The 23,080-nt window shown below is 43.1% G+C and overlaps 1 protein-coding gene across 5 annotated transcripts in view; it reads right to left on the minus strand.

The window, feature by feature from the left end:
• Positions 1-23,080, minus strand: part of FGD3 (FYVE, RhoGEF and PH domain containing 3) — a 116,682-nt gene that overhangs the window by 44,562 nt on the left and 49,040 nt on the right. For 4 of the 5 annotated variants that reach the window (XM_064518896.1, XM_064518898.1, XM_064518897.1 and 1 more), the window contains exons 2-4: positions 10,605-10,819; positions 4,901-5,069; positions 3,174-3,771 (exon numbers count right to left, since the gene is read on the minus strand). In XM_064518896.1, coding sequence (XP_064374966.1) covers positions 3,174-3,771; positions 4,901-5,069; positions 10,605-10,758 — 921 coding nt within the window. In that variant the 5' untranslated portion in view covers positions 10,759-10,819. The remainder of the gene's footprint in view (positions 1-3,173; positions 3,772-4,900; positions 5,070-10,604; positions 10,820-23,080) is intronic. The other variant, XM_026102831.2, reaches the window with a different exon arrangement.

Here is a 23,080-nt window from a genome sequence, read left to right on the forward strand (position 1 = left end):
CAAGCATACTACACAAAAGTATCATCTCTGTAACTCAGTGTTTTATCAGTATTATTTCATATTACATAAATATTTAACCTAAGCAACAAGACTTACACACAGCTATCCAAGCTCTAATATCTTGGAAAATGTTGGTATTTGACAGTAAAGCATGTTAATCATACAGTAAAGTCATCCACTTAGGATAGCCACAGTTGGTTTGATACTGCACTCTTAATCCAAATAGAAAATTTAATTACCAAATTCTAGATTTTAGAATTTAGTGCATTATTTTCTTGCTGGCATGTTACATCCAATAAATGAAGTTTTTAGTAATATTTCAGTCTCATGCATGCAACATGCATATATTTTATGTATATAAAATATTTAAAGTATTTCACTGTGTATATATACACCTACCCACACAGTTACTGTGGCCTTAGGAAACAGGAACAGCAGCGGACTCGAAGCCTCGCATTGCGAAAAGTCATGCTGCCACTGGGAATGTAAACAAGCTTCCACCCGGACTACTGACGAGATACCAGATGTTAATAGATGCAATAGAGGGTAAGTGTTAACAGATGCTAATAGATGGATGTTAATAGGAGCAACTGAGATGCCTCACTATCACAAGGAGCTTTCCTGAAATTCCCCCCACTGACTTCTTGCACAGAACATAAAACGCATACAGGTCTCCTCGGCCAGCGCAGAAACGCACTCCTGTCGCATCCCTGACTCATATTCCCACAGATTTACTCCTGTGCAAGCCCAAGGTTATCTGCACCATGGCTTTCCCTGGCCAGCTGAAGGCAGTCATGTCTAACGTACTTTGAAGAGTCGTCACTGGTCCTTGGGGAGGCCAAAGTCCAGTTCCTCCTCCTGATATCCTGAGGAGCTGCTGCGGCTCACAGGGAGGCAAATCCCATCACATCTCCATCTACAGGCTTGGTACGTATGTGCAGAAAGCAGCCAGGTTTGCCCATGCAGACCTAGTTCATGCGGCCCTTATCGTTTCCCAGTGTGGTAGGTGTTTAATCGTCCAGTCTGCTCCAGACCCGGTCCCAAAAGGTGGCACTACTGGGCTACAGGCACCCCGATCGATGCATGTCCCTGCCCGAGTAACGGTGGCTACCTCACAAGAGCCAAAGCTCTCCTGGAGACTGTGAAATCTATGTGGAGTTTCTAGAGTTTTTACATCCTCTAGGATGAAAAACACTAGCCACAAAAATACAAATTATTGCAATTACGATTGAAACTTTTGTTACCCTGCAGACTGGGTTGGGTATTCATCCATCACAGAGCTTGGAAATACGACCAACCTCCACTCCGACAGGAGTGTTTGCCAGAACAACCTTTCAAGTTTTGTTTTGATGGCAGCTATTACTCTGATGTTAATGGCGTCAGTGACACCAAAAACAGAGTTTCTGTCCTTCCCTCTGACTAAACTCATACTTCTAACTGGCTGGTCTGAGAGAATTCGGCCAACTCTCTGGCACTTGGATTTATAAACACATACTAAACACATTCTGTGCCCATTATACCGAGATTCAGGTGGGGAGTCACACCTGCCTCTTGTACACTGAGACAGTAAATAAAGTTCCTGGATATGAGGGAGCTGAGTCTCCTTTCACCCAAATTGGTGCTATAATCATGCAATTCCGTGGTTTTTAAGAGAGTTGTTCCTTATTTACACAGCAGTACCAAGTCTTGTACTCTTTTGCTGAAGAACAGGGTTGTAAAAATTGTCAGGTGCTTCCATTTGAATGAGTTTGGCATGCCCTAAAAATGCAAAAGGAGCAGTACAGCAATCAAGCACTGGATGGGAAACAACAGTCCCAGGCAATAACGCTGCTGTTTGAATCACGTGAATTGAGAGTGAGTCCAGTCATACAAGGCTGAACTTGAACTCGAGTGACAAAAAAACTTCAGCATAAAGCAAAGCAGAGTCTGGGTTTTTCATACCTTTCTGAAGGTGTTTCCCTCATCACACTCTGTCTTCTACTCTTTGAAAAAAGGGACACTACAGACCATTAACTACACTCAGAAACTATGCTCATCACTGAATGGTGGAACTTCATGCACAGCACATACCTGCACACGATTCTCATCACTCTAATAGTCACTGACTGATTCAACCCAGAAGCTAGTGAATGAGCTTTAACTCCCACCTCTCCCAAAGGGACAAATTCTTAACATCCATAAATCAGGATGTGTTCAGCAACTGAACAGAACCACGCAACTCACACAAACTGATGCGTAAACACTACGGTTCACTAACTACAGTTCACAGCTCCCTGGTTGCTAGTACTCATTGTATTCCAACTAAAAAAGCCAATATAAACTTTACTTTCATGATCGCTGAGTAGAAACCTTCCAAAACCCAAAAAACCAAAAAACCCACCAAACAAAAAAATGCAACATTTTGCAGACATTTTGCTCAAAGCATCTTCCGTTTTCTCTTTCTGGAAAAATCTTCCAACCCATTCTATTACCACTATTTCTAAAAATAACTGTCTTGATAAACAGATAATCGAAGGAATCTGTCATTAATGTTATACAGCTGCAGCAAGATACACAACAGCCTGGACTACATTACTCTGCATTCAAGGAAAATCTCTTCTAGTTACAGTTTCTTGAACAGTAATTTGATACAATTTACAAAATAGCTACCCTCAAAACAATTTCTTTGCACAGAACAAAAAGTCACACCAAAAGAAGCACAGTTGTCCTTATAAAAAAAAATTCTGCTAGAAGAGACATCCAGTATGCATGTCCTTCCATAATGTAAGGCCCTGATCCTGCAAGATGCACTTTCCAGTTAACACTTTATATACCACTGAGACCCACTGAAAGCAAAAAGGACCTAATAACTGGAAGCTGAACCTAAACAAATTCAAACAAGAAGCACAAGGTGTGAGTCTTTATCTGCAAAAGCACTTAAGCAAATTTCAACAACTTAGCTCTGGATGGGATGGATTCTCTTAAAGGAAGCCTTTTAAATCAAGAGTGGAAGCCTTTCTAAAAGGCATGATCTAGGTCAGGAACAAATTATAACCTGCATCAGGCAGGAAATTAATGGCTGTAATGATCCTTTGACAACAAAACAAAACAAAACACGCCCACCATACAAAAGCTGATGCAAGTGGTCTCTGGCCAGGAGCTGTCTCCAGAGTACTTGGAAGTAACAATCTTACCTTGTTTACATCCAAATATTCTAACTTTGGCACTTCCGTTGTCTCTTGTTCCTCACTACTTCCTTCATCAATGTCACTGTCCTCCTCCTGCGTGGAGTCTCGCTTCTGCTCTGCAGAGGAAGGCTTGGCACCCTTTTTGTCCGGTTCCATGTCTACCGGATTCCCAGCTGCGCCGGGTTTCTTTTGTTCCGCACCTTCTTCGTTGGGGAAAGTTTCCCCTGCCACGCTACAAGAAGGGCTGTCAATGCCACTGTCTCTGTTGGGAATTTTACCATTACCATTCAGTTCTGCAGTGGAGTCTTTATTGCCAAGCTCTCTAGAGGGTTCTTTGCTCACATTCACAGCAGTACAGTCTTCATGGCTTTTGTTATCGCCTATGCTTAGCTCTTTAATTTTCATTATGTCTGTGCTAGATAGATCCGCGCTGCACAGTACGTCTGGCTCATTTTCATCTGGTTCACTTTTTTCATTTGCCGAGCAGCTGCTGGAAGCTACCGTGTCACAGTCGCACGAGCTCGATTGTTTGGAGGAGTCGAGGCCAGGTTCCATCTTAAGAGCTAAATTTAGCTGGTTTCTTTGAAGTATATGTACAGGTTGCCTGCAGGCGAAGAGAAAGCACCCCAAGTCATTCATACTAACACTCAGAGATTTCAGAAGGGCCTCAAAAGAGACCAGGCCTGATTTTCATTTAATTCACATTATGTTTCTTACACCCCCCTGGCAATCCAAGGAAGCGACAGTGTGCCCATCACTGTAGTAACATTCACCAAACAATTTCAAATAGAAACATGCCACTCCAAACCAGAAGTTTTACTTATGGTCTAACACCATGAGAACTTCGGCTCTTTAATACTCCCCACGTTGCCTGGAAGAATAGTTTGTTTTGGTGGTTTGGGGACAGGAGAATCATCTTTTAAAGGAAGTATTTGCTTATAGGTTTGTTTAAGGAGGAACTTCTGTTCTTCACTGGAACAAAGCCCTTGGGGCAAATTAACCTTTGCAAGAGAGAGGACACTTCTGAAGCACAAGAATGCACTGCTTTCCCATGTGAAGGACACCTTACCAGGTTCACCCTAGGTGATAATATGCTCGCAGGCACAGCACGGCATCTCTCTATCCATCTTTATGAAAAGAATCACTTAGCACAAGCAGGCAGATTTGGTCATCAGAGAGAATCTTTATGTTAACAGTGATTGTAAAAAGAGCTAGTTTTACAGCGTAAAAATATTGAACCCAGTTTAATGCTCTTTATATAGACACATTTTCAGAGGAAAGAAACCATCTTATATGTTAAGTCGTTTCATGATACACTGCGATTTAACCGTTCCCTGCCTCCAAGAAGCAAGCTAACATTAAGTCTGACATTTACTGAATCTTACACAGAAAACTCATTTATTTTAAATCACTATAATCAAGTTCCTGTAATGCTAAAATAATTCTGATATCAAGTCTACTTACTAAAAGCAGATCTGGGCTGCTTGTTTCTGGAAGAACATTTGCCAAATTCAGTGGGCCTTAAGCTCCAAGAATGACTCTGATGCAAACTAATAGTCATTGAAAAACATGCTTTTACAACAAATCCCTTACGTAGTCAGTCAAGCTTTGCACTTCCAGTAAAAAAAACATCCTGAGAGAAGTTTCTGCATGACAACTAATGTTTCCTATTGTTATATTTTAATTTAAAAATGCAAAAAAGAGAGATTAGAGCAGATATCAAAGACATTTACCTAATACTTTCAAATTTCTCAATGAGCGTGTTGACTCCTGCTGATATTGGTATTTCTTCCTCTCCAGGCACTAAGCTCCTTGATGACTTGGGATCAGCTGGTAGAGGCCGAGAAGGTGCAGGAGGAATTCTCTCCTGCCCAGGTTTGAGATGGACAGGCTTAGGAGGTACTAATAAAACACAAAGAAAAAAGGGGAGAATAAATCTCCATCTTCCTTACGTTAAACTGAGAATAAAAAATCCATGCAGTCAAAGCAGAATGAGGAGAATCCATTCTTTCACCCTTCTTTACGAATTTCACCAGTGCTGCTGCAGTCCAAAACCATTTCTTACACAAAAGCAGACTGCCCTACGCTAAAGAAAAATGACGGGCTTCTATTTTGCATGTCTACAGCTCTATCAGATGCGTTAACGAACTGAGCGCCTCGCCGAACTTCACCGCTTCCTTGTTACCAAACAGGATGCACAGCTCACACTTAGCTTTTGCAAATGCTCTCGCCATATCAATCACACTGCCGAGTTTCCCCTCCCATGACTTTTCACAACTCAAATGCTCCATTGAATTTAGCATACTGAACTAAAGCTGGAAGAGAAAAAAAGGAGGAGGGAAAAAAAAAAAGAGAAACCTAAACCACCAAAAAATAATCCCACCATGGATTTCTGTGCCCTATATTTACTTGGCCAGAAACCCCACAAGCAGAATGTAATCGCTTGTCTTCCTTTCATTCTCCCTCCCCCATCCTTCTTGTGGTGTAGTCTTCATAAATTTCCTTCCTCTTTCGGTACTACATTGAGTTATATACTACAAAAATTAAATACACGTTTTAAGAATGCAAACGTTCTGCTTTTAAGAATTCATTAGGAGGTGTAGGTAAAAAGTTTAATACAGTATTTTGAAAAATGTAATTTAAAAAAATGTATTCAGACCTCTCATATTGTTTGCAGAGTAAATGGTTTTGGAAATACGCAAGCAGTAACCCATGGCAACAGGTTCACATGCAGTTACGGTTTCATACAGTGAAAGCAACTTCATACAAGCAGACCTTAAACTAGAAGATAGGCAAATTAACAACGCACTTACTCCCAGAGTGCACGCTACTTGGAGCGGCGCTGCCAAATATACGCTCTGGTCTTAAATATCCAAAGAGCTAATATACAAATGAGAAAACTCTAAATGTAGGTTTTCTTAAATAACTCTTTCAAGAACAACAATTCATTTCAAGAAATTCAGATTTTTAATGGTCCATCTGGCACATCAACATAATGCGATTAACATTGTAATGGAGCTTTAATTAGCGACTGTTCTGAATGTGTAATTTCATGGTTACTTTCTTTAAGAGGATAACTGACACACATGCACCCAGCAAGCCAGCGCCCGGTGTCCCTGCTCTGCCCAAGCTCCGAGTCTGCTGCAAACTCCAGGTGAGCCTCGGCATCCACCCTTCTCGCAGCGTGTGCGGCTGCCGTGGACGGTCCCTGCTTGAGGTCAAGGACTACAGGTTGTTCCCAAGTTTGGAGCGCAGAATGTAGCAGGATTTAAAACTACAGACAGTACTGATTTCATCTCAGCACCAAAAAATAAAATCCAATCTTCCCATGATTTGAGCCTTAACAGGACACTTAAAATAGACGGATTGACTCCCAGATTGGCACCCAAAGCCCACCCCACCTAGCACCCAAAATCTGGAATTTGGAATTCCCATCTTAAAATAGAAGTGTTATAGTTCAGATTAAAAACCACACCACAAATCCCACTTTACACAGGAAAAACAAGTGAGCAGGAAAAGGAAGTGATCTTGCATACTAATGCATTAAAAAACCCAAAAAACAAAAAATACCCCACCCCTATCCCCCTATTAAAGACCTATTAAGTCTTTAACAACTTAAGACTGGTTTACAACACTCCAAGGTGAATTTTACTGCCTCCCTCAGGGGGTTGACACTCAGAACAACGGACATCACTGCTATCCATGCAAACATCCGATCCCTGTCCAAGTCTTCCCTGCTAGCGGACTCGACAGTCACGCAGACAGTGCGCTCCGCAGTATGCGGTACGCTGCGCTAAAAAGGGAAATAAAGTGTCTTGCCTTTTCTTAGTTCTCAATTTGGTAATTACCAAAGCACTTTTGGGGAAAAGGTACTTTAGCACCCAGGCAAAGTCACTGACCCTATTAAACACTATTTACAAAGCAAAACGAAACCACACAAGATGCATGCTCAAGAGCTGACACTAAAAAAACTACGTTCAAAATTTACAAGAAAACCTGTCAACTCCAGCAGCCAGGCAGCTCTGCTTCACCTATAAACGCACAGGAACGTGTTTGTAACTCAGTGGACAAAATAAAACAGGCTCTGCAAAACCTGCATTGCATCTTTCTATGAAAAGTGTTGAAGTAACACAACCAACACTGCAGCGCACGCTCCCGAGCCCTCACCAAACCCGTTCAGGGGCACGGCACGTGTTACTGTGCAGTCAAATTTACTGATTTTAAACTCAAAACCATTTCAGACTTCTACAAATGAGCAAGTGGAAGACCCACATGCTAAAAACGAGGAATACTAGACGAGCTCTCCCCTAGCTGCTCAGCTGTCAGAAGTACGACACGAACACCCAGCCCTGAACAGAGCAGGTGCTGCTTTTGGGGAGGGAGGCAGGCGCCCAAGGAGGAAGCCTGGAGAACCCGCGGTTGCCGCCGGCCCCCGCCTCCCGCGAGCGCCGGCCCCCGCAGGAAGCAACGCCACAGTTTGGTGCCGTATTTTGTGCTCTGCTCTGCCCCTGGCCCACGTGCCAGGGCCTGCCGCGGAGCAGCACGGCCTTGGGAGCAGCTCCCAGGGCTGCTCCCGCGCACGGACAGGTTAACCGAGAGAGGTAGGAAAGAAAGGCAGGAGACAGCAGCGCTACCGAACACGTTTCAGGCGGTGCCTGCAAGCCGAAGCCAGGCCCTGGAAAGGCTCTTCCACCGGTCCTTCTCCACCGGCCCCACCTGACAGCCCAGAGCTACCTGGAAGATGCAGAACCTGTGCAAGACACAACGTCACTGTTGGAGGAAAAAACCAAGCAGGATAACGAGGAGCAGTGGGATGGACTGGACGAGGGAAAGGCAAGGTTAAACATCGGGGAGAAAACACAGCCCTGGCGCTAGATCTGCGAGGCAGGAGGCAGCGAGGCCCCGTCCCTCCCGCGAAAGGGGCACCTCAGCCTTAAGCTGGCGCAGCCCCGCAGCCCACGCGCTGCCCATCACGCAGGCGCAAAGCGCCGACGCGCGTCCATTAGGTGAGGTGACGGGGGCCTTCCCACGGTCACCCCCGCGGCGGTGACCCCAGCACGTCCCTCTCGACAAACCAACACGGAACAGGCCCTGGCGAGGAATCCAAGCAGCTCCGGGGTAAAGGCGGAGCTTTAAAGCTCAGGAATCTAAAGATTCTTGCATAGTAATACCAGTAAAAACCGGAGAAGATCTTTGTGTCTGCTGGGAGGAAAGGCACCACAGCGTCGCAGTCACTTTGGTCGGATGGGGCCACCAAGAAGCAGCAAGGATAGTTTACAGGAAAAATGTCAACCTGAATACACTCAGTTTAATAAAAACAACAGACTGAAAGCAGCGTGTGGAGCTGTATTTGCCCCATGACTCCTCACTGATTTTTTTTAATTTTGTCAATTGCGCTTTCCTGGCAGGCAAGAAGTAAATATTTTCCTTTCTTTGCTGGCTCTACAAACCACACAGTAAGGGGCACCAATGAACTACACAATGCAAACAAGCCATTTCAAATTTACAAAGTCTATAAAAGGGAAGAAAAAAAAATCTTTACCATCTCTCTTGCTTGCAAAGGATCTTAAGTACTGTTTTCTACTGTTATATGTAAAAAAAAAGTATCTGCAAATAGTTTAATTAGTTTGTTCTTGTAAAGAAATAAAATGAAATAATAAAATATTGTTTAAATTTTATGACAATGAAGTGACAAAAGCATCTTTCAGGAAGATGACCTGGTCCATGACCAAGACTTGTAACAGTGATTTGTAGTGTTGGCCAACTTGGCTCAGTCTACCATAAAATTAGAATATTAGAACCAGATTTCAGATCAGAATCTGAAATCTGAGTACTGGGTACTGTGTGACAGCCACATTTTGACTGTGACTCTTGTTTCTTATTAGATGACATTTACAGTGACATCATGAAGTCCAACCAAGCTGGGGGTCTATCAAAAACAGTATTAGCAAAGGTAGCTAATCAAAATTGCATGTTACTTTTGGGTGCCTATTTTACCTCATTAACAAACTTTCATCATTCTCGGAGCATTAGGCCATACGTCAGCTAGCAAGATGCACTGACTGCTTTCATTCTAAGTCCATGGCTCTAACGGGAGAGAGATGCGCATTTCTGTGCGGCAGAAAGAAGAAGAAAGAAGTAGTACCTGTCTCAGTGATGGACACAGATTATGCTGATCCCCTTGGGTAACTTTTAACTGTGATTGGAAATAAGCTAAGTAAGCTCCCTTCAACATTTCTGATGTTGAATGTAGAAATACACACACATACATATATATATACACACACACACACACAATACATATATAAAAAAATACATACACACACATTTTTATACATACATATATATGTGTGTGTATGTATACATACACACACACACACACACACACACACACACACACACACACAAAACAGGCTACATCCTCAGTAGCTGGAAATCGGTGCTTCCCACCACTTCAGAGGAGCTTCCTTGATCTGCCCCAGCTGAATTCACTCCATTTGTTATGGAACAGACACTTTTGTTATTCTTTTTTATTAGTAGTATTAACAACATCCATGCAACACCCTCTAAAGAAATACGGAACACCAAGACCTCAAGGAGAAAGCTCTATAAATGCACAGACCATTACCTAGTGGGATGATTCGAGCAGGAACTAATATACCGGGTAAACATTTCAGATTGACTTCCACAATCAGAAGAGACAAAACTTTCTTTGTAGCAGTTTAAGGCTAAAGGCATAGCCGAAAATTGCTTTCATAAAGGCTTCTGGAATGGGGGGTGCAAGGACTCAGTTTGTACAAAGCCTGCTAATGGTGACCAAAATATTACATGGACAGGTATCTTACAAATTTTTATTTTATGAACTTCGTATCTTCTCTGGGCTTCTCAGCTTCTCTAGACCAGCTAGAACATGGTTCTTCCTGACTTTTGTTCTACCATATTTGGGGATTGTTACCTATTTCCCTGTGATTCCTGCAGGCTTGTGGAACTACCACAGTCCACATGCTACCCTTGGATGTGACTGGTTTAGCTCATATTTCTCTTTTTTTAAAATATATTCATTCCATTTAGGCATTTCCTGTTGCTACATACAGCTCTTTCAATAAATGGAAAACAGATCCAGGTTTAAACAATAAGCTATTCTTACCTATATTCTTAAAAAAATTAATAAAGAATGAGAACAATATTGCTAAATTAAACTTAGACTTTACAGCTGCATGCAGCATAACAATAATACAGGAAGCATAATATGACAAGTAATCTGTCATTCCTGAATCAATTGCTTCTTGCAGGCTTCCCTAAGAGGTTATCTAACATCAGAAAAAATGAAAGTAATAAAACTCTACTAGCTGTATTTGAACCTTAGAATATAAAATAACTCTACTTTGTCATGACTTAAAATTCAAACAATTCATTTAAAAATATATCACTTCATGCCTGATAGAAGTTTCCACAGCTGCTGGGAAGACAAAGCCACTTGCCTTGGGGTTTCTGCAGAGGATGCATTTTGGCCAGTGGAGTTTTGGTTTTGGGCTTCCTTCCAGTTTGATGGATACATTGCGCAGGGCTGATGTGCTGCAGTTCGCCGCATGCTTCCAACGCTGGGTTTGAGTCAATGTGACATTTGATTGGAAAAGGAGCACAAGGGCAACCTAAGGAGAGGAAAGGAGGAAAAAAAATAATGTTTATTTCCTTTTCTTAATCCTGAAAAAAGTCTGTGCTCCCTCTAGTAGCACACCACTCATGTAAGCTCCTGAAGACAAGCAAGGCGGGGGGGGAAACAGGGGAGCCAGTCATTCACTCCGAAGTTACTACAATCAATATATTCAATCTTGACAAACATGCCAAACTAACTGATTGATAAGGCAGCAGGAATTTTGGTAATCATATCTTCTATTAATGACTTACTTCTTCATTACAGACACCCAAAATAAAAGCAAAATAGTAAATATAAAGGATAGAGGCTGTTTCAAAAGGGTTCCTCCAAACAGAAATACAAGTGGCCTAGCATAAAACAGCTTTCTACTTGGTCGAACAACAGCTAACTTATGGTGAATTAGAAATGTGTCTGATGGAAAAAAATGCTCCATTCCTTCAGAAGATTTAATCATTCAAGCTACATTTTACTGCTATTTATTATTCCTCCTTGCATAAAATATTAACATTCCCTCAAAAGGCTTGAGTCTAGAAGATCCCATTAAGATATGATCCAGTGGGAAAATAGAGAAAAGAGTGATTAATATGTTTGTTTGCCTTTTAATTTAAACACTCTTGATTCATTTCTGTGGGCACTTTGGAAATAAACCCATATATCCACTTCCACATAGCGGTTACTGGATTTTTTTTAATTTGGGGTTTTTTGGACTTGTGGCAAGGAGGTCCCAGTTACATGAAATCCCTGAACTAGCTTTACTAGTGTGTCACAAGGAGGAAACTGGAACACTAATCCATAAAAAAGGGCAAAGAAAACATGACAAACATTCTTTATAAGTTCCGGTTTTGAAGTGGACCAGTTGAAATCATCAGCACCTTCCTGCAGTGAGATGATCTCCATTATGTGGGAAAAGGATTCATCTAAATATGAAACTTGATCTTAGCCTTTCTGTGATATGCTCAAGACCAAGGAACGAGCTTCACAAATGCAACCTACTCTGGGCTAGATTTCTACTAAAATCAAAAAACTGAAGTGACGAGCACCTCCAACAGCACCTCCATCCACATCAACTAAATTATCTTGGATTTACACTAATGGTATTAAATTGGGATGTGACCTTTCGGATCAAGACTTTGAAATCTGAGCCTTACAGACTGCTTGTGAAGATTAGCCGGGGGCTGTTCTCCAAACACAGGAACTTTCACAGCAGTACAGAAATTTTTCAAAAATTGGCATAAAATATTTAAAAGCTAATTTCACTGACAAAATGGATTCAGATGGCACGAATCTATCCACTGAGCTCTGCCACCCAAATATACAACCCATGAATTCCTCGGTTCAGCTGCCAGTTGTTGCTGCTGAAGCTTCATTAGCATTTCTACCATAGTATCTGCTTTTCAGCAGATTTGAGACCAGCTATTAAAACATGCTTATAGCTGAAACCAGGAATTTATAAGCACTAATGTTATTCATATATAGCTTTACTTATCAGGAAAATGCAGTGAAAGTAGAATAGATTATTAGAACAGACTAATGGATTATCCAAAATGAGCCGCCGCAGGAGGAGCTTACACAGATGCCTCCGTTCTGGATGCTGAGATGCCCAGTGATGGCAATGGCAGTGTCGCAATGGCACACAAGCTTTTTATGGAAACGACTGCAACGTCTTGTTTATTATTAACACGAACTCAGGACAGTAATACATTAAAATAGCACATAAGGGAAAAGCTATAGTGAAAGGCAATGTAAGGGCGGCATGCAGAAAACAGAAGTGAGCACTGCAGTGGGAATTCGCTTGTGTCCATGGCTGCTAGGCAATCCAACAATCCCATATTTTCCACACGCATATTTTTTCTAAAAATTAACACTCCAGGTCTTGGTGGACAAGCCTCTGTACCTACAAAAGCTTTCCAGCAGACATCCCTGCCTGTGCTTTGCTGCTTGCTCACATAGGCAGGGCACAGGCTGCCTCCCTGGGGGCAAGGAAGCCCCAGGAAGCCCCCCGCGAACCGGGGGAGCAGAAGAGCCACCCCAGATGCTTGGTCTGGAGAAGGGCCGGCACGATGCACACAGTGTCCCCAGGGCAGCTGGGGGCAATGAGCCACGGCTCCCTCCTTCCTCAGGGCACCGCGGCCCTGCAGCCACAGCAGAGCTGATCCATCGCGGCAGCGTCCTACAGCGCGCCCAGCTATCCCTGTGCTGGTGCGCAATAAGGCACCCAGTCTCCTTACACGTTTCCTTTTCTTGTGCCACCGCTGCCGCAGAAAGGGACCATCATCTTTGCTATCATTTTGCAAAGGTTCAGAAGAAACTTGAAGACAATTCCCTTTTCTTTCCTCTTGAGATTCGTTGTGGTGAAAGGAGGTCCCACAACCCTTTTTTCTTACTGATAAAAATTAGAGCTACTGGTTGATTGCTTGCAAGCCCATAGCACCACCACAGACCTCTTTTATATCTACGTTAAAAGTTCCTATTACCAGTTTAGGCTGCTGAAATGTAAAGTGCTCTGACCCATATTTTATAGGCCCACAAATAAATTTCTCTCTTCTACTTCATAAACCAGTCAAACACTCAAGGCACAAGCTCCTTCGCTGATATAACTCAGCCCAGTGGCAAATGTCTCCCCACTGACTGAAGCAAGCTCCGAACTTAGCTCCAAATGCTTCAGGATTTGTGCTCGGAGGCATCTGCAGAGCAAATACTTAGCTAAGCCTTATACCACTTCCCTCTAAACAAGAGAAGACGAGCTTAAACAAAAAGATTGTCTTCTAAAAATAGAGTATTTTATATCGTCTGTCTTGTATACTGCATATACACATTACTGCTAAAAATAATATCGTTGTTCACCTAATGCCGGCACTTAACCTGTACATTGACTGACGTTGCATCCAGAGAGCAAGTGGGCACAAAGCAGAAAATAAAACTGGTAAGCAGTTAGAAAGAAGACGAACTTGGAAAGCCACAAATGCCTTACACACCAACATAGCGCTGGCCTTAAATCAAGAAAAATATGCATGGGTAAACCCACAAAAGTGGCTTTCATTCTTTTTTATTTCATTTAAGTCAAGATGGTTCTCTCTATTCATCTCTTATGTGGCCCCTGAGGGCTGCTTTTTGCACACAAGACAAAAATCCGCTTTCTTTATGTGTTTTTTCAAGTGCTATAAAATGATCTTTGAAAACAAGATTTACTGGATTATTTCACATGGAATTCTCCAAAAGTAAAACCCACTGTCTGCAAAGAGAGCTCCAGGGTGCTCGTACGAATAGACTGTGAGAGCAAATACAAATAAGATGCAGGCACAGCCCAGGTAACCACCCAAGATGCTTCCAGAGACGGGAGAGGGCCAAGGGCGTCCCCGACCACCTGCCCTTCTGCACCCACCAGTCTGCAGGAGTCCAAGGAGAAACCACCTCCTCTTTGCTCTTCGGTGCTGTGTTGCTCTTGGTGTGAAAACCTACCCTAGAGCAGATCAGCCCTAACTGCTGCGTACCGCTTCGGGAGAGCACGGGTGTGTGCAGATCAGTGCGTTTTGGAAAGAATGGTTATTTGTGTCCAACCTTTATAAAATGCTTCTAACGATAAACTGTCATCTCCCGAAAGTCTGGACATCTCTCGTTTCACATCTGATTCTCGGTTACCTGTGACAGCTCGAGGAAGAAAGTTAAGTGTGCCTCAATGTGAAGTGGGTTCAGCACTTCCAAAAGCAAATATAAAAATGGAAAGAGCCCTCTAAAACCCTGAGCTTGCCCTTCCAGACATATAAAACTGAGTTTTGCTATGCCCGATCCTATCCCAGCATCCCTAATGCTGTATTCACAAAAAGCCATGAAGCACTTCAGTGTAGCTTTACTCACATAAACGTTACTCACGAGCAGTTTCTCTGTCCAAAACTAACCCAAGGAGAGAACAGCAAAGATGATGCTTCCCAGAGGTAAATCTTCATATTATATTCATAAAATAATAGGTATTTAAGGCTCCTCCAAAAGTAAAATTTAATCAAAACTCCTGAAAATGTCTATGATGAAGTACAACTTATATTTTCACTAAATTAAAAAAATTGCATTAGTCTTTCTGGCAGAATTCAATGCCACAAGGAAGCCCTGTCATGACACGGAGCAATACTCGCCTTCAACCTGATCAGTTTTAGATGATATCCTCACTAAGCTGCTTGCTCTCAGAAGACAGCCCATATTTCTCTTAGATGTTGTCATAAGCTTTATATTCTTACAGACTACAATACGTTTTTTCATTAGACTACAATAGGTAAAATATAAAGACTGCAGGTTCTCCACTGCGTGTAGCAGTGGAAAGACCGGTCCAACCCAACAGCTGAACGTCAGGTCACAAACCTGTCCCCCAGTGCACCAACCTCACCGCGATTTCCAGCCTTTCAGCCAGGTTCGGCTCTTCGGCTTGGCATCTAGGCCCCAGGTATCAGAGTTTAAAAGTTCTCTCAGTTTAAAATAATAAATAACCTGGAGGACTGTGACAGACAGCAGCGAGTGCCAGAAATGTTATGGCAAGCTACTGATTTGGCAAACTCTACATTTGCTGATCCAGGAACCGGTGTCCTCAGGAACCGCGTGTGCGCGCACGGCCCTGGACACGCGCACGACCCGGGCAGCGAGCCCCTTGCCCACGGACGCCAGCACGGAGGTGCCCTCCCCGCGCGCTCGAAAGCGAACGTGCCGGAGCCAAGAGCCGGGCACGGATCTGCCTGCGCTGTGCTGCCCCGGGCTGCTCCGAAGGATCCGCACCCAGCCCTCTTTCAGGGAAAGGGGTGTCTGCGACAGCCAGCTGACGCTGAGAAAGCTGAATCTCACCACTTGAGCCCAACTCCTGCACTCCCAGACGACGCATGGAGAACGCATACGGATTAAAAGGGATGACAAATGCTGGAATCACAGAAAAAGGCTCCACTGAATAAACACACTAGAAAGGTGCTGAGAAACAACACCTACTTTAAGAATTTGCTTTCATTGAGAATTAATACCAGCAGGGGATTTTTCCAGACACCCAGAAAGACAAACATGACTTTATCTAATAGCATGACTTGAGTATTTGCCTACTCAAGCCAGGCTTTCCTCAGGGACAGTTCCCAATCCCTCTGCCATGCCCAGAACACAACAGCTCGGTGAAGGTAGACAAAACAGTCCCAGGAACAAGCAGATGAACCTTCCTATTCCCATATACCTGTAACTACAGCTCTACCACTGCTGGAGCTCACAAGTAAATCAGGCTCCTAGGAGCTTCCAGTTTCCCCATTCTTTGTTAATTTATACGTTCTGCAACACCAGTGAAGTCAACAGCCTCAAAAGGCACCTTTAGTGTAACATGATATCCACCAGGTCCAACTCCGAGAGCGTGGGAATACTTTATAATTATCTATTCTCTCTTCAAGAAATGAAACTATTCCAGAAGCAAAGTGGCTGTTGTAGATGTACCTAGTAGCAGCGCTCCTTCTTTAACCTGATGTTGTAATATTCATTATAATATTTATCGTGCATCCCATTTCCTACATACAGATGGTCATTGAAAGTGTAAGCTTCCAGTCTGATTAAAAACTGTTTGCAGGAAAAAGTAAAAATACAAACAAACTAGAATCCATGTAATGGCAAGGGATGTTTCTGCTGCCAGCTGAAGTCTAGGCAACTAACCATGTATGTACCCAAAAGTGGCCAGATCTTTAAAAACAAACACAAGCCCCTCAGTTGTTAATATCTAGAGCTGTTTTGAAAGCTGCCTTTTCTAAATAACTTGACAGGAGCTGAGCTCTTCCCAATGTCCGCCTGGAAACCGAGCATGCACAGCGCACCTCTGACCTCCTCTAGCAGGTTTTCAGTGTGTACAATTCACGCAACTCCGCATTTTCAACCTAAACATCCGCTTGGGCATTCCCCAGCACTGTCACTATTAGCTAGGCTAGCCCTGTCTTCATCCCTTCCTCCATAGCAAAAGCCTTCCAAGCAGGAGAGACTAGTTTCCCTCTTAAGTCAGAAGACTACTGCTTGCCAGCAGGCCCTTGAGGAGGACGGAGTTAACGTATGCCTCCGGATAAAAAGACCCTCAGAGGAACGCTGTCGCAAATTAAGAGGTGCTGATCAGGTCTTCCCTGTGCCAGCAGGAATCTGTCAAGTGGTATAATGCTTTGTCCTGCGTGTTCAGGCTGGGCTACGGCCACCGGCACGTACAGCCCTCCTTGAGGAAGCCACAGCATTCGCCAGATTGCGTGACGAGCCAGTGTCACGAGTGTGAAGTACATGGCACCGCAAGGAAATTTGTACTGCCAATCAAAAGAAAGGTGTCAGCTCTACTAACGGCACGATGCTATCTTGCTCATTCCAGTCTATTACAAAATATCCAACACCACCCTTACAGCGATCCACAGACCCACAGCTCCCCAGAGCTCACGTTTTTCCTCATCTCTCCAATTTCACGTGCTCCCCTGCACCAGCAGCTCCTGACCCTGCCCTGCCAAGCAGGGGTGAGCAACCAACCCTTTCTCCCACACTGCCATTTTCCACACCCTTCTTTCCCCTCTTATATTGCCTAATTAACACCAGCATTTTCCCCAAATCCATTGAAAAACTCACCTCTCCCTGCCCGCGGCCCATGACGCGCTAGCCGAGCGGGCAAGCCCCGCTTCCTACGGGTTCGCCCGGTTCCTCTCTCAGCCTGAAGCTTGACCCCCTTCTCCTGCTTCGACAGCGCTGCAGGTGCTGCACGACAGAGCGCGGGACCACGGGCTCAGGCTGCCCGTAAAGTGGGGGGTGACGGCACTGCACGCGTGCCCTCCTACGACCGAAGCTGAATGGCATTAACAACAGGTATTTCGCATGGCAACTATTTTTCTGGCATTCCAAAAAGTCAAATTCAGTAAAAGAGCAATAGCAAAGCTATCGCCATAAACTTTTAGAAACAGGCACAATCAAGAAAACATTTTGTTCAAAAGCAAGCAAGAAGCTGGCATGGATTGAGATTTTATGTCAAAAGAGATGCATATCACTTACTTGCATCCAAGTAGAGAGACTCACATTTTTCTTATTTGCTCAAACCATACGATAACCAAAAATAAAGGAGACCAGTTCCTGCTGCAGCTCTCATAACGCGTCTTAAAATGACAGTGGAGAACATTTCTAGCTCAGTGTGTGTAAAGGCTCATGCTCACAGGAACTGACCTCCCCCCATCCCGCTTCCTATAATCAATGTGGTTAGGTAACGCGGAGCCTATAAACGTGGCAAGCATGAACCGAGGAGCTTTACTAAGCAGAAGTTAAGGGAGATTGCTGCAAGTCGGCAGAAAATGCTCTATGGGTCAAGTTTCATGTGTGTCTGAAATGAGTAAGTAGGATGCAGATGTTTGAGAGTCCTGAATCTTTCTACTGCAGAAAAGACAATAAAACCAGACCTCTCCAAAATGATTTCTATTTAGATACAGCTCAGTGTTACTGCAAGAAAGGTAAGTAACAGCAAAATGTCTGCCACCAGCAGCAACACGACACGGGAACCATATGACATGGACGCCACGTGCACTGTGAAGCTCGGCGAGAGCGGGCTTCACGGATCCCCCAGGAGCCGAGTGGCACCCGGCAGCGCCCACGGGTGTAACCCCACGCAATCCTCCCCAAAGGGCGAGCGCAGGGTATCTAGAGCACTTTCTGAATGTAAAGATATTAACTGCTGTGAAACAGTCCACAGAAGTGGCAATAAATGTAATTCAATAGGCGTGAGATGGAGCTGGTTAAAAAAATCCCATGAAAAGATTTTGATAATTATTTTCAACACTGCTTCTCCCCCTCCGCCTGTTTACAGCTCTCCTGGCAGAACCGTATCTTGGGAAATGATATAGAGAGAAACCAAATGTAAAATTTGTCTATTTAGAATGAAATGCTTCATTTTAGGGCAAGAATAGTCCCCAAAGTCCCCCAGAAGAGCTTGTATTTTGTGTTCTTACGAGAAAAATACAGAAAGTCTGCAAACCCTGCCAAACTACTTAGTCTGAGGAAGGCTATGAGAGGTTTGTAAATTCAGTTTAACACACTTAAAACAACAAAGAAATATACCCACAAGAGGGTTTTCACAGAAAGAACCAAACAGCTAAAATAAACAAACAAACAAATCTGTGAATATAAAGAACAAAAAGGACTAATAACTTCTCCAGACCCGCACTGCTGCAACATTTCTGTTCCGGGAACTGGTGTATTTTTATTTTGTTCTGAGTACTTTTAAATGTCCTAGGTGAAGACACTGCCTTTAACAGACATTTCTGCAGCGCACTGAGGGCACTGAGAACATCACCATCGCAGTGTGTTACATATGCTTACCTCAAGATTTCCCACCCTTAACCTCATCAGACTGTTTTAAAGAAAAATTGCTGCATAGTAACCTCAATAATTCAAGGCTATGCCCTACTGGTACTGGTAGGCTCTTTATGCCCCTTGCCTTTCACCATCTGAACCAAAACGGACATACTCAATACAGCCAGCGGGAAGAACTAGGGTCCAGCCCTTGTCAGATGCGGTTGCTTGTCTCCACCTTGGTCACTAGCTCTTCTCACACAGACATGGTTAAGCTGACAAGCTACTATTAAATATGGACTGTAAAAGTGATTCCTACCGATACGTTTGTTCTATGTTTACTACTATAAATATCCAGGAGAAACAATATCTACGAGGGACAGAAATGACGAGCTTCACATATAATTCTCTATTACAGCACAACTCAAAATAGGTGTATAGGACAAATCCCTACCGAGATCTTTACATTTACATGAGGAAGAACAGAAAAGACTGAAAAACAAACGCTTCTTAGAAATCTAGCTGCTAGAAAATCAGTACACACAACCCCATGCTGTGGAAGGAAAAATAACACAAAAAACAAAAAAAGAAACCAAAGACAACAAACCCAAACAGGCACGCTTTTGGAGTTGTAGGCGTTTTACAGTGTCCCAAAGACAACTGGCCATCCTACCGTACCCCGCCAACACACAGCAAAGAGCCTTAAGAGACTGCTCACATTTGCCCCAAAACAAAATGCCAGTTATCTGCTGAGGTGTAACACAGCATCACATCAACCCACAGCCTATAGAGAAACTTTAAACTACCTTGCAGGACAAAAAGGCAGAATCTAGCATTAATCATCAGGAAGGACATTCTTCCCTAACAAAAAAGCAATAGGAGTTTTCTTCCTTTGCTTCACTTCCAGCAAGGGTTGGCTCGGCAGCCTGGCCGCCTCCTTGCAGCTACAAAACTAGTGGATAAAAGGGAGCAAAGACTTGGTTCCTGATCCAGGAGATTAAAAAGAGGCTGGAAGCAGTGACCAGAAAAACAATACTGAGAATCATCTTAAACAGAGTAAGACTATGCTCACTTAGAACGAAAATAAGAAAGAAACCAAAGTAGAGCATCGCAGAGTATATTCCCCTGTCAGAACTAACAATAGGCATATTAAAGCCCCAAAACAAAAATATTGTCTTTTCCTGTATGAAACAGGATGTGGTATCCCAGTCAGCAGCTGGTTACCCCGGTCTTCTGAGGTTATTAGTGACAAGAAATGCAGAGGGAAAAAAAAAAGTTGTCTTTTAAAACCAAACTGAGTTCACTGTTAACATAAGTCTAGATCATCAGGAAACTGTTGTCCACATTCTCCAGTGCCTGTTTTCTCTCAGTCACAGGAGTCAGGCCCAAACCTGCAGGCCTTACGGAAGCCTCACCACGGGAGGCAACCTGCCTTCTCCAGGGTCCCTTTGCTCGCGGCCCCGGGACCAGCCCAGCCTCAGCCCATGTCGTTCAGAGGACAAGTGGCCCCGCTGAAGGAGCTCCTAGCTATAGGCCACCACCCTCCAAGCACAAGCATGCAAATACCAAGAGCAGAAACCTCCAAATGTAATTATCTCCTGGCTAATAAAACTTCTAAAAGAACTTAAACTTAGCTGGAGTTTGGGAGGAAGAGCTGTTTGCTTTTTTTTAAATCCCTATGTGTTCTCTGCTGTGGCTTAATTCAAAGACTTTAGCTCTGATATCTGTTTCTGCATCTGTAACACTGCTAGCTGAGCTATTATGACTATCGGCACAGTGAATCACCTCAGTGATGCCAGAGCTGAAATCTGTGCTTCTCTCCGTTTGCTAAGCAGCAATTATCAAGTTCTTTCTTGCTGTTTTGCAAGAAATTTGTATCCAAGTGATTCTTATTTTGGTTACACTCTGTACACCTCCAAAGTTTGCTCTTAGCTTTCATTGTCATAGCTTACTCTGACCAAGGAGCCCTTCCATGATTTTGTTCAATGCAACAGTAGTTCTATAACATTTCAGAATTTGTATACATCTTATCAGATCTGCTCTCAAACTTTTGCAATATAATTTCAAACCTCGAGTGAAATGCATGCCAGGCACAGAGGAAACAGGTTTTCAATTAAATAAAAAAATGTTTAATTTCTCACTGTAGTGCTGGAGACCTATTCACATATAGAAGGAGATTCTTGAGTTCACCGATGCTCCTTAAATTTCTTAAAATTTACACTCAGCCTGCTTTTTCAGAAAGACATGCAGAAAGCAAACGTTGGGGGATACTGACCACTAAATCTCCAAAACTGGAAGGCCATGTTAGGAACTTGTATGATTTATCAAAATGAAAAGGACAGGCTAAGACAAACTCATTCTTCTGGAGGAAGCATTTAGCTGGCTTTTCCCCCTGAATGGCATAATTGCATTACTCTAGGCTAAAATAATAGGCATAGAAACTTTCTGTGACACCAAGACCAAAAGTAAAGGGGAAAAAAGGAGACTCCTCCATCTACTAAGGAGAGCAGGTTAAATGACAAAGATTGCTGCATGGAGAGTGACAAAGGAAAGGCGAGGAGCCTGCGGCAGATGTCAACTAGACTGACATTACATGTGACAAAAACCCTACCAGTAATGCTGCTCACAGCGCACGTCAGGAAATTCAGGAATCAAGGGTGGAAGTAAAACGACATTCTTCAACAGAATCATAGAAAATGTTTCCCTCCCTCCCGTTCTCTTGGGCTCCAAACTGGCTTCTCAGGAGACCGCATCTTTTTCTGCTTAACAACTCTGCTTAGCTTTGGCTTCCAGGTTTAGCTGACACGCTGCTTACGGGTTGAGCTGGCATGTGTCTGGTAGGATGCTTACGCAGGACCACCCCTCATCCCTGGAAAGGTAACACCCCACAGAGCATCCCTTAAAAAATTTCCTCAGATATCAGCTGAAAGTTCACCATGGATGAAGCACAGTATGTAGCTATAAGCCCATTTTCACTGCAGATTTCCTAAGTTAAAGTTATCATTTACTCTAACAAACTGATGGTCCTTTTTGACCCATACAGCCCAGAACATGGCCTCTTTTCTGGGAAGAAGTACTCAATGCCACTGAATCCACGATGAAGGAAGACAGGCAGAACAGCTACACAGCATCCCTGAGACTTTCTTCTTAGAGGAACACAGAGCATTTTTTTTTCTTGACAGGTAACAGGTTTTTCATTGTGATGAAGGAGTCCTGATTTATAATTACACCGATTATGCAAATCAAAGAACATATTTCAAGTTAATAACTCTCCTGAGATGTCACATCTGTACAGCATTAACATAGGAATTGCAATACCAGAGCAATCCATTACTGTAGAAATCTAAAAAGATTTTGTACAGGTCAGACACAAACAAATTATCCCAGCCAAAGCCATTCCAGTTTGCTCCTCTCAGATGACATGCATCTGGGTGATTTAGTGTTTTGGGGATTCTTTCCCTAAAACAAAGAGAAAGATGGGAGATCTGCAACTCCCAGGATTATTTATTTGGTGGGAAGGAAAAAGAGGGGAAGAGCATTACATTGCTCATCCTCCAGTGATTTACAAGATTAGTGCAGAGGCTAGAAAATAGCCAGATACTGATCACTATAATCAAGACCTCAGCCTCCATTTAAAACTGGGTCATACAAAAAGGCTTCATATGTTTAATTTCCCATTTTACTAGAAGCATATTAAATTTTTTGCTAATGACACAAGCAACAGGCAAGCCTCTTTCGCACTGCTTGGTTCATATGCTTCTGAATTTTCTTAATGACACATTACTATGAGTAAACTCTCAGCCAATATACAGTGTAAAAATTATCCTTCACTTAAGATTTAATGACAATATAATGCATCTCCAATGGTGTCCCAATTAACTTGCTTTTTTTTTTTTAATCTTGAAATATTTAATTAGTTTTAGTAACCCAATAATTATCCTCTGCTCATTTAAAAGTC

Source organism: Dromaius novaehollandiae, chromosome 12, assembly GCF_036370855.1.
Source record: "Dromaius novaehollandiae isolate bDroNov1 chromosome 12, bDroNov1.hap1, whole genome shotgun sequence".
Lineage (NCBI taxonomy): Eukaryota > Metazoa > Chordata > Aves > Casuariiformes > Dromaiidae > Dromaius > Dromaius novaehollandiae.